General features: G+C 35.6%; 1 protein-coding gene across 6 annotated transcripts in view; it reads right to left on the bottom strand.

The window, feature by feature from the left end:
- The window catches only part of ZNF385B (zinc finger protein 385B), a 483,339-nt gene that overhangs the window by 60,666 nt on the left and 409,743 nt on the right, over positions 1-12,930 (bottom strand). For all 6 annotated transcript variants that reach the window (XM_074215577.1, XM_074215578.1, XM_074215579.1 and 3 more), the window contains one exon: positions 10,210-10,320. In XM_074215577.1, the coding sequence (XP_074071678.1) occupies positions 10,210-10,320 (111 nt within the window). The remainder of the gene's footprint in view (positions 1-10,209; positions 10,321-12,930) is intronic.

The raw sequence follows: 12,930 nt of genomic DNA, 5'->3' as shown, positions 1-12,930 counted from the left end.
CTATGCTCTAGCCAATTATAATAAAAGTTTTCCAAGTTAGGTAAAGAAGAAATATACAGACAATCCAAAATATGGGACACACATAATATGTCTTCTAAGACAATTTTAAAAAGAAAAGAGAAACAAGGACAGATAATTCTCTGTAGTCCTTTAACAACTCCATAACTTAATATTTACCATCACTGTAAAATGGAGTTTTACATTGAGAAAAGAAAATCTAGCATTTTTTTAAAAAAAGATTTTAACAATGTGCAGTCATTGGAGCACCCTAAAAAGAAGAAATCTATCTTAGCATAATGGAAATAGCATAAAATGTATAGACCAGAAATCTATAGCTGAAAGGGGTTTAAATTAAAGGTCCCCTAGTCCAGGCTTTCTTGTCCTTATTTTGGAGATCAGAGGTTAAGTCACTCAAGGTCACATTCAAGGTCAAATAGGTAGTATGTATCAGAGGTAGCATTGGAATCCAGATCTTTTTACCAGCAGGGTCAGAGATCTTTCCAGTATGCTTTCCCTTCAGTGCTCAATGAGGAGCTGCCTTTCAAGGCACACTTAATGGCATGATATAATATAGCACATACCCCAATAAATTTGTCCTTACCCCTCTTCAGAATGTCATGAGAGGACATCATATTTAGGCAGATCTTCATAACTTGGAATTTTACAGAAGTCCATTATTTAACGCTTACTTTGAGGAAGCAAATCATAGAACTAAAAAAGGGTTGGCTTTGAGTGAGTGGCACATAGTAAGTTCTCAAGGGTACATTTAAAATGACATTTCTTTCAGAAATTAACTTTAATATTTGGTGAATAAACTTTATGCCTTAATATTCATCTTTATAACAAAAGAAACATAAATTAAGTGATTCTAATCTTTTTTTCCCCCCAAATAGTAGATTCTGTTTAAGGAAAACCTTTCCCAAATATGCATTTAAAATAGAATTCTGTTGAAAATTATACTGAAATCTCAGTAATAATAGCAATTCTTTGGAAATAGAGGCCATTAATAAGTAACCATTACCATCTTCAGAAAGCCAAGTGAAGTTACTTAAAAGGTTTGTTAAATAGCTGCTACTGAACAGAACTCTTAGTAAGCTATACCCCAGCACCCTGTAATCATGCAATATTTCTGTCATGTTGAAGCTAAAAATGTTCATCATTTTGTCAGCTCTGTCTACAAAGCAGAGAATTACCTTCACAAGCTCTTGAGATTTATGCTTTTAATTACCTCCTATCTGCTTCAGTACCCTCCAAACCTGAGAATCAATATAAATAGTCTTATTTATGGGAAAAAATGTAAAATGTTTGACAAAAGCAGGCTAGTGTTTTCTAGATTTTCATTTGATACTATTGATCTCCATTTTAAGGATTTTTAAAAAAGAATTGGCTAAGCTTTCAAACTTTTAAAATTACTCAGTTATCTAATAATTTCTACATACTTAAAATCAACTTTGAAAAAAGCATTTTCTGCCTTCCAATACATCAACAAGATTATTATCACTGTGATATCTTTTTAATTAATCAGTCATTACTGAATTCAATTTCAAGATGGCCTTCTCTGGCCCCTATGGCAGTGAACAGGCCACCCCATGTTAAGCTCAGACTACTCCATGACCAGCTTCCAATATCTGTTCTGTTTTTAAACAAGAGGTCATTTTTGGTTCAGGTAAAGTTGGTCATTCTAGCACTAGCCAACCAAAAATTCTATTCTTGGACAATTTCATTAGTGCTAATTTAAAAAAAAAAAACCTTGAGATAATATTATATAAAAAGGCAGCATTATCTACAAAGAAAATATAAATGAAGTGAGGAGTCTCTGTTTCTGTGTGTGTCTCTCTCTCCCTTTCTTGCTCAGTGTCTCTTGTTTAATTTTTCTTTGATCGACAGTCTATTCCTTAGTTCTGTTATCTCCTCCTGCCTGATACATCTTCCCTTTTGCCCTAAATCTTCTCTAGGACTAACCACCCATATCTGGAAACAGTTCCCCTTGGAACAGTTCAGGCTTTCTATTACCTCAAAAAGAGGTTCTCTTGGGAAGAGTCTTTCCTATTACAATTCTCATGTAGCTCTGATCTGTTAGCTACCAAACTGGAGTTTGCGGGAAGCATGGATGCACAAATTTTAGACCAATCTGGACTCTCTTCCTAGAGATCATCTTGCTCCAAGTTCCTTATTGACAACCCTGATTATAACTTTTCCTTTGAGTCAGTGTGCTTTCAATAAGGGGATAGTCCTACCCACCACCCTAACTTGGAGAAGTCAGTCCTGAAGCAGGTATAAAGGTCTATTGCTTTCAATGATGACTAGGTTGTTTAAATCTTCTGTGAAGATTTTTTAGTCCCAACAAAAGACACTGATAGTACTTGTGAATGACAGGCAATGGGTTAATACTTGGAAACGATGTCCATTTATCTAAAAATTAATTGAATAATTGTAAACATCTCAGAAATGCTAGGTTAGCATTTTATAGGCCAGCAGAACAAGGCAATTAACTGTAAGGACTCAGGAGGGAATAAGTGATGTTGTATAAAAATCAGTTCAGGAAACATTTATCTGGCCAGTGAATACAAAGAGTAAAATTTTGCAAGTCATTTGCAAAAAAGAAATTTTATTTTTTGCTTCCCTGAAATTCTTCTTTGAATTAAATTGCATAGTACTTGATGAGAAAATGTCTAAGGAAAATGGCATAAAAATATTAAATAGATTTAATTCTTAATGCTTTTTGTGCCATGTATCTCTCTGGCAGTCTAATGGTGCCTTCTGACTCCTCCTCTGAATTATATTTTTAAATGTATAAAATAAAATACATAGAATTACAAAGGAAACCAATTATGTTGAAATATAATTATCAAATAAAAACAAAACAAAATAGAGACTAAAAATCAAAAAAAAAGTCCAGGCTACATATAAAATGACTATTTCCAAAAGTAAAATGTAAGAAGTTAAGACAGTCAATAGGAGAATGAAGACTCCACTACAAAAATGTTATACAATGACAAAATTAAAAATGGCTGGACCCTCAGGGAAGCCAGACAGGTGCCCTTGAAGCTGACTGGCTCTTCTGTTATCACTGCAAGGTCTACCTTCAAATGCTCTGCCTATAAGTGTCAGTGTTTCAGGGACCTGCTGGTTTTTCACTGAAGGTATCCCAGCTGCTATGGGGACTGGCCTCCCCATGACAGCTGGTGAAGGAGGTGAAGTCCGACCTAGTGGGCAAAAGGAAGAGAAAGAATCAGCCAACAACACATGGAAAGAGAACTGGTATGGGACCCAAAGTTGTGGCTTTCTTCCCTAATCTCACTGCTGTTGAGATCTCTGCTGGATGATGTATGAGGGCCAGAGGTCTCTAGCAGAGTTGGCATCACATCCATTTGAAGCAGCAGATGGTAAACTAGGGCTGCTTATGTAAGACAGATCAGACTTCCTATTTTATTATTACATTATTAATTTAAGAAAATCAATAAGTGCCACTCACATGGAACTTGAAATGACACAAGCTTAGGAAGAAAACTATGTGAGGGAGGATAGACAATTTAGGTAATTTCTTGGTCATGTGAATACGGCAATAATAATGGCAAACTAAGTGGATAGGGTATAGTTAACAACAATGCCATACCAGTAAAATCATTACCTGGGGCCAGTGGGGAAGGAGGTGAGACCTGAGAAGAGTAGATGACTTAAGAATAAAAAGGACATTTAGTACATGTGGTCAGTTGCTTCACATCTGACTGATCTAAATTAAATCAATAATGTGGAAAATATTTGTCATCAGTTTTTAATGCACAAGAAAGACTCAAAGTCCAGCCCACAGAACACTGAGAAATGGGTTATTGTTCTACTTAAAACGAAATATACCAACCCCCCTCCTCCAACAACTTTTATATAAACACAATTAGAGGCAGAGGATACATGAAATAAATTATCTTAAACGTGACCTTGAATTGGTTCTGAATTCATAAAGTTGCTGAAAAAAGAACTAGATTGAGTTTTTAAGAGTTGGTTCACTTTACTATTGATTAGAAAACAAGGCCTATACCTTTCAATGAATTTGCCAATACTAACACACCAAGTTTTCAAGGTGTCAATGGATGAATAATCCCAGAATTTGAAGCCAGGATAGAGAAACCCGCTTCTTACTTTGGGTACATGAATTTTTATTTGCCTTTGAAGTGCTAGGCAGAATGGTGCAATTAGGTTTTGATGATACTTAACACTCAAATATTTTCCAAATTTAAACTAGGCAGCGTAAAGAAATGTTCATCTCTGGTTGCATATTTCATTAGACACAGTCAAGCTGCAATGATTTTGTGAGAGGAGGGTAAGATAGTAGCAGCTCAAAAAGCTTTTTAATGAAATATAACTTCCTCTTTCATCATTTACTCCCACCTTCATACCCACCATCCCGGATCATCTTGTTCTCTCAGGTCATTAGTATGAATGGTTGAATGAGACAAGTGTTTTGGAATGGAAAAATAAAGGGGGGGGAATGATCCTAAAAGGGGAAAAAAAGGGAAAAAAAAGAAAAAAATATTTTGTACATCTTAGGTTTAATTCAATTGATGTCTGTGATCCTTAGATAAGATACAGCACAGCAAAGCTCTGGAGGAGATATTTTCTCTGGGAAGTCTGGAGTTTGGAAATGAAATTTTCAAACAGACAGGGATTTTGATTTAAAGTTATCAATTCTGGAGTAATCGGTATTTGCAACTCTGTTGGGCTGGAAGAGAACTGGATATCATATTTCAGAATGCTTTTACTCATCACAAGGGCTCATGACTCCAACTACTCTGGGAACAGAGGAAAGGCCAAGAAGAAAAGGAAAGGGAGATTAGGAGACAGACAGTAATATGTACATGAAAGTGGTTGGAACTCCTAAACCTAGATGCCTGCCCATTGGCAAAGTTAATGGTACTAACTTGTAAAAGTTCATTTGGGAAATGTTTGTGATTAATGTTTGCTCATTTACATAACTTTGTATTGTATAAATAAAGCTGTGGTCTTGGCTTTCCAATAATGTTCCAATACTCTGAGATGATAGAAAGCAAGACAAAGGAGGCAATGGAGCATTTAAGATAGTTCATACTGGATTCTACTGCAGAACTGCAGAATTCAGTTTACTTTTCAACTCTGCCTTCCACATTTTCCAATAAATAAATTTACTCACTGAAGAGTGTAGTCAATTCAGTCTCATATTTAGGAATGTTAGTAGAGGAGATAAGGAAAAATAATCTCTTAAATTCTTATATTAAAATGTAAATAGAGTAATTAATAAAAAACCCATTTCTCCAAATAAAACATAGTTTCAGAACTCAGCTGTGCAAATTATATCAGTATTACTAAAGTCTGTGTCACATCATGAATCTGCTATCAAGACCCCATGTCTAGGCTGATGTGAGCCCAAGCATGACTTCTTCTCTCCATTATTGATGGAGCTTTTGGAAATTTAACTGAGTCATGAACATACATACCCACATTTCTTTTGAGTCTATTGACCCTCACCCCAATAGTAAAGACACATAATTTCTGGCACTGAATTAAGCTCAAATCTAAGATGAATCTATTCCAAGAACTCACTGTTGCAAATCCATATGAAAAGATTGAAAACAAAAAATGAATCCATCAGGAAGTGTTTATTAATCACCTATTACATGTCATGTATTTTGCTAGTCATTGGTAATACAAAGACAAAATAAAAGGAGTCTGTATGCTTAATATAGGAGAAGAAGAAATGTGTGTGCATGAATACACATAATATATATGCATATACTACATATAGATACATAAATAAGTGCATATATGTGCACATATATGTATATGTGAATATATTGTCTTTCATTGTCTTCTTAAGCCTTTGAAATCTGAAAACTACTCTCTCCAAAGTTACCAAAAGATCTATTAAGTTGATGAGTCCAATTTTTTTTAATCCTTTCTTCAGCCTTTGATACCATTGAGAAAACTCTCCTTGAAATTCTCATCCCTCTAGACTTTCTAGAAACCACTCTCTGTTCTCTTTGTAATCTTTCTCAGCCTCCTTTCCTTATTTCCTTCTCCAAATTTTGTTCTCTAATCACAGGTATCCCTCAGAGTTCTATCCTGGGCTCTCTTCTTTTCTCTCTAAATTTTCTTACTTGGTGAGCTCATCAACTCCCATAGATTTAATTATCTTCTCTATGCTGAAGACAATCAAATCTACCTTTCCTGTCTCTAACTCTCTGCTGACCTGCAAACTCACATCTCCAACTGCCTTTTGGATATCTAGAACTGGATCCCCAGCAGGCATCTTAAGACTCATTATGTTCAAAATAGACCTCATTATCTTTCTCCCTAAGCCTTCTCCCCCTCCTACCTTCCCTTTTACTATAGAATCTAATACTATCTTCCTTGCTTGTTAGACTGTCAATCTAGGAGTCATCCTTTACTCCTCATTATCTCTCACCTCCCAGATCTAATCTGTTGCCATGATTGGTCTATTTCTTCTTTGCAATTCTTCCAATAAGCCCTCTTTTCTCCTCTAACACCACCAATATTCTTGTGCAGACCTCCTCACCTCACACTTTGAATTTTACAATAACCTGCCGGTGGAATTGCTTGCCTCAAGTCTCTCCACTTCCATCCATCCTCCATTCAGTCACTAAAGTGATTTTCCTGCAGCTGACTGCATCATTTCCTTTCTCAATAAATATTAATGACTCCTTATTGCTCCCAAAATCAACTACAAAACCCTTCCTAGCCTAGCCCCCTCCTATCTTTTCACCATTCTTATACCTTACTCTCTGACACTACTCTTCAATTCAGTGACATTGGCCTCCCGGCTAATCCACAAACAAGACAGTCCATCTCTCAGCTCTGGACATTCTCTTTGACTGTACCTATGCCTGGAATGCTTTCCCTACCCTGCTCTGAACTACTGACCTCCCCTGGCTTCCTTTAAGTCACAACTAAAATTCCACCTTCTAAAGGAAGCTTTCCCAACCACTAATTCTAGTATCTTGTGTCTATTGATTATTTACTGGTTATCCTAAATGTAACTTGCTTTGCATTTATATTGGTTTGCATGTTGCCTTTGAATCTTCTGTGCTTAGCACTGTACCTATTTGATACATGCTTATTGGATGATTATATGTAGTCATTAAATACTAGGTAGTTTGGGAAGGAGGGCACTTTTGGTTAGGGTAATTAAGAAAGGCTTCATGGAGAAGGTTTTGCTTAAGGGGTACCTTGAAAGAAGAGAGCAAGGTTCTGTGAGGTGAAAGTGAGGAAGGAGTTCCTTTCCGGAATGAAAGGAAGCCAAAACAAAGGCACAATGATTTAGGGCTATAGGTGAACAAAAGAGAAAAAGGTCAATTTGGTTGGATCACAGGGTCTAGAAGGAATAGTAACCTACCATGGACCTAGAAAGATGAGCTGGGGTTTGAAAAGCTTTAAAAGCTAAATAGAGTTTATATTTTATCCTAGTGTCAATAGGGACCCTCTAGAGCAAGGATGTGGAATCTTTTTCTGCCATGGGCCATTTGGATATTTATAACATCATTGGTGGGCTATGTTTGGTCAAATAATTAATTCACTCCTAAAAGACTCTTAGATTTATTCAATTTTGAATCCTACCTGCAATTGCCTTGGCAATACCAAACCCACATAGCCCAGGGGCCAGATATTCTTCACCCCTGCTCTAAAGTTTACTGAGTTGTGGGAGTGACAAGGTTGTATCTTTGCTTAAAGAAAACCACTCTGGTAATTAAAAGAGAGATGGACTATAGAGGTGAAAGCGTAATTATGAGGGTGCTGCAGCCATCTTAGAGGAGGAAAGCAGGACCAGTAGAGATAATGGGTCAGAGGTTAAGAGATTTTCTAGAAGTAAAAAGGTAAAATTTAGGGATTTATTTGGTACATAAGGTAAGAGATCTAGGAGCTAAATGGTGGCACCTTCAATAGAATTAGGGAACAAACAGCATTAAATCCACTTCCTGACTTTCTTAAAGAAGTCATGCAAGATTCCTCAGCAATTTCTTTGACTTTTAGTTTCCACCCATGAAATATAAGAAGAGATTTGTTGTTATTGTTTGGTCACATCTGACTTTTTGTGACCCCATTTGGGGTTTTCTTGACAAAAATCCTATAGTGGTTTGCCATTTCCTTCTCCAACTCATATTACAGATGAGGAAACTGAGGCAAACAGGGATAAGTTATTTGTCCAGGGTCACTCATCTAGTAAGTGTCTGAAACCAGAATTGGACTCATAAAGATGAGTCTTCTTGATTTCAGACTTTCACTCTATCCACCACCATACTACCGTGCTCTTCAATAAGAATAATAGATGCTTATAGATATTAAGAAAATAAATGAACATCCACAACTGAGAAGGACTTTAGAAATCATTCGGTCCACTCCTTAATTGCCTTCATGAGGAAAATGAGATCCAAAAAGTTTAAATTGCTTCCCTAAGGTCCCCTGTCTTGCAAATGATAAAATGAAGACTAGTACATGGGTTTCTCAATTCTCAAGGTTGGATTAATCCCTTTCTGCCACACACTGTTTCTTATGATGAGCATTTTAAAACATGTAACATAGCATTTATTCTATAAGGGTTGATGCTGAATTATTTTTGAGATGATTTTTGTACACTTCTTCATGTCCCACTAGAAGTTAGAACTAGGACCTATGACATGACTATGCTAATCATTGGCAAAGTACAAACAAAAAAAATTTTTTGAGGTCACTGAAACAACTTAATTTTACATCTCTAAAACATACTTTTCATGTAATATTGTACTTGACTGCCTCTGTATTTGAGTCTTATCTCATGTATCATTGCACATTACTGCCATCTATATTTGGATCTTATCTCTCTACTAGACTAGAAGTTCCCCAAGGGCAGGAAGTGGGGTTTAATCATAACTTTGTCTTGTCCCAGCCCTTAGCACAGTACCTTTAATAAATGTTTGTTGTAAGCACCTTAATAAATGTTTTATTGAATGAATCCAGAGAGGTAGAGCAGAGCAGAGTGGGGAAAGAATTCTGGACCTGAAGTCAAAAAGATTTCAGCCACTTTTAAGCTAGGTGATCCTAAGCACCCAGGGTGCTTAAAAATCTCTGAGCCTCACTTTCCTCATCTGTAAAATGGGGATAAAAATAACATCTACATCACAGAGTTGTCAGGCATATCAACAGAAAGTATAAAGTCCTCTGTAAACTTTAAAGTTCTTATACATGTCAGCTATCATTATTTTACGAATGAGGTGCTAAGTTTGCTCTACTTTTGGAAATAAATGCTTGTTGAATGACTGAATGAAGTGAATGAATGGTGATGATGAGTTTTTCTTTTTTAACATGACTACGTGTAATGTTTCTTTTCAGTCTTTGGTTGATGGTCAAGAACTCTCACAAATCCCCACACAAATGTTCTGAGTCTACAATGTACACATCAAAATATTTTGATAAATGCCTACATATAAAATGTAAAGCATGTACTTTAACCTTGTGCCAATGCCTTTGCATGGCTTAGAGGTGACCTTGGGTTCTTGTCTTTGGTTCCAACCAGCCTGGAAAGACTTTGAATATGGTAGGCCATATGTCCACATTTGGAGGAGGAAATGTAGGCTGCCAGGTGATGAATGTTAGGGTTACAGGGACTCATGAAGACCATCTACTAAGGCCTGAAGGGGCTGTAATTTGTACTACTGTTACCAGGAAATCAAGACTCTTTAAATTTTGAAGAAATAAAGAAAATGTAGGGTGTGATATATATATATATATATATACATATATATATATTATATTATATACATATACATATATATATATATATGATGATGAATGAATTTTTTAAGAGATCTTTAAATTTTCATATTCCTCTTTATTTAGGGCATTCACAAACCACTTTTCCTATTTTCTCAGTTCAGGTATTTATTTTTGTAAAGGAACCTTAGGTGGAATCAAGGATAAAATGTTGCACATTGTGGATCACTGGAAAATGTCCCTAATAGCTCCTACTGATCACTTAATCTGGTTCTCATGTTTCCAGGGCTGATGATAATAACCTTGGAAATCTGGCACAGCAAACACAAGTGGCAAAATGTCTCACTAGCCAGAGAGGTGCAAGGCTGCAGAGGGTGTGAAAGGACACGGATTTGATTTCCATATTGAGACTCATCAGACTCCTCATTCCACAAACTACCTACCTACATAGAGCAATGAAAAGGTGATACTCACGTCAGAATTAAAACGAAGCTGACAGACATTACAAGAAATGACTTGTTTCTTCTTTGGGGGAATGGAAACTCCAAATGTGTGGTTTATGACTGCCTTTTGCACAGGATCCATCTAAGGAGCAAATGAGAAAATATGTCATTTATAACTTCAAAGGAGAGTCAACTGTGTGAATAGGTAAAGTATTTTTATTTTTCTCCTTCAGGATTTTAACTATTAATTTTTCTCCAGAGCTATGCTATAAAATTAAGTTCTTTGGTTACATAGGACATCTCAAACATTTAGACTGGCAGGGAATGAAACAGAGCAAAGGAAATCCTTGCAAAATCCCCAGGTCAAAAGACAGGTGCCTCCTAGATTAAAAAGTCTTTGGATAATATCAATGTTTTAGGGAGCCACAAAACATGAGATTCAATGATATGAAATAGAGTAATGTTAATAGCCCCCCCAGATGCTAGAGAGTAGTTAAAGTAAATCCAGACTACCAAAGATAGAATCTGTATTAAAAAAAGTTATTTCATTTTTAACAGTTGATTGATTCATAGAAAAATTTTAAATAGCAGGTTCACATCATAGAAGACTCCAATTTAAATATATAACTGTTAATCTGTATTTTACAGTAATTCTAATTAATAATTTTTACTGACTCACTCCTAAGTATCAATCACAAATGAAACACATGTCACAATACTTCATTTAAGAAGCTCCTACACCAAAATGTTCAGCATGCAAATACTGTTTAAATATTGATCTAGTAGATACATAGTATGTCAATATTTCTAGCCTTTAATAAGATAGTTTTTTGTTTCAGCTACTCAGTAAGAATATAAATTCACATAGGGGAGAAAGATGGACATGCACAATAAGAAACAACAAAAGTACACCTTCTTCTGAAAAGCTGCTTTATGCCAATGAGAAAGAGAAAATCAAAAAGGAACAATATTGAGTGCAGCGCATACAGAGTGATGCTCATTCTTGGGTAGACCTGATGACATTCCCAAGAAAGGGTTGTTAACTTTCTTTTATGTGGGCCATCAACCCCACTTTGGCAGGATAAAGAAACCTATTGATGATGAGAGCTTAGTGTAAGTAAAGATGGAATTTTTTTTTTCCTCTGACCACGGACCCCAGGTTAAATTCCCCAATCTAAAGCAAATCAATATTAGGCAGTTTCAAATTCAGCAAAAAATGACATGTCAGTTACAAACAGAAAGCAATGCAAGAACAAATACAACAATCTGAAGTCTCTGGAATGTCAACATTACCCTCTAAGAGGCTAATAACCTTTGCTAAAACATGAGAAACTCAAGTTAATTCAACAAAAAGCTTATGTACCTCACATGAGGAAGGGACTGAATGAATACTGCTATCTTTATGCGGTTACAACTTTAAAAAGTACAAAGTTGACAAATAATGAGACTTTTAAAATGTTGTAATGTATGAGAAAGAAAGCAGATGTGTCCTGTCACATGCTGCCTATAACCCCCTTGAATGGGGTCTGAATCAGATTAAAAGATAATTGAGAAATGTTTAACAAAATAAATTAAAATACTATAAAACATAGATAGTGTGAATATGTAGTTTTCTAAGTCAATATGTGGTCTACAGGATTCTTATATACAGTTTAATGGCTTCTGTTTCTTTTTGGTTTTGACATAGCACTGGTTTACAGTTTACAGTATGAATAGAAAAGTGTTCTGGTTCTGTCATAAGATAACAGCATAGAATCTGACAGTCAACAACAGTACACTAAGATGAAGGGATTGAGGGGAGGAGTACCACTGAATACTGAAATCCCAGCTCAGCCACTAACATAATGTATGATCCTGAAAAATAAATCCAGTTCTTTGAGTCTCAATTTGTTTACTTATAAAATGAGGGGAGACTGAACTAGATTATCTCTAGTCTGTTGTAGCTCAAACTTGCTGTAATTCAGAAGATATGAGTTCATAAAAACAATAGTTATGAGTAGCTCAAAATGGGGAGCGATGAAGTTGGTCCATGGCCCTCAAATGTTCAAAAGAATTTAATGAAAGAATAAAAATCTGTTATGCATAGTAGGTGATGAACAGATTTTTATTCTTTCATTAAATTCTTTTTTGAGTGATAAAACATTTAGAAATATTATAGCTTGCTTTTAAAAATCACAGTTAAAATGTATTAAGTTGAAATTCATCTTCATCTTCTCAGTCAAAGCAATCCTAAGGTACTTAAAATATTTACATGGAGGGTCAATTTCTACTTGCAAATACATACACTTGACACTGTCATCCATCCATTTGCAGTCCATGGAGCAATCTAGACTAGATTGCTATCTCAGGTGCACAGAAATAGAGCAGTTCAGCTGCTGTAAGAATGAAGCATTACTATTTTTTTCCTGAGAACAGTCAATACCAAATAGTGTTAAAGGTTCAAAAAGATGGTTTATTCCTCAAGTACCTTTACTCTAAAATATCTTAAGCAAACAACAAAATTTTGTCTCACAACAGGGTAGTCTTAGGAAAAAAGATGTTTATGATTTCAGGATCTGCAAAGCATTTTGAATCTGGAATTGGTACCTTAGCAACGTCAGATCCAAGATGTAGTTACCAGAAATCCAATTTTGTATCTTCAGGAATCCTAGACTAGCTCCTCTTCACTGTTTATAGTCTTGACATCCCCCTGGAGTAGAAGCAATCTTTCAAAACTTGCTAGATTTTGAAAAAAGCTTTTACATAGGCTTTC

This window comes from Macrotis lagotis, chromosome 1 (assembly GCF_037893015.1).
Source record: "Macrotis lagotis isolate mMagLag1 chromosome 1, bilby.v1.9.chrom.fasta, whole genome shotgun sequence".
NCBI lineage: Eukaryota > Metazoa > Chordata > Mammalia > Peramelemorphia > Peramelidae > Macrotis > Macrotis lagotis.
The sequence above is the reverse complement of the archived record's forward strand: the minus strand, read 5'-3'. Positions and strand labels throughout refer to the sequence as shown.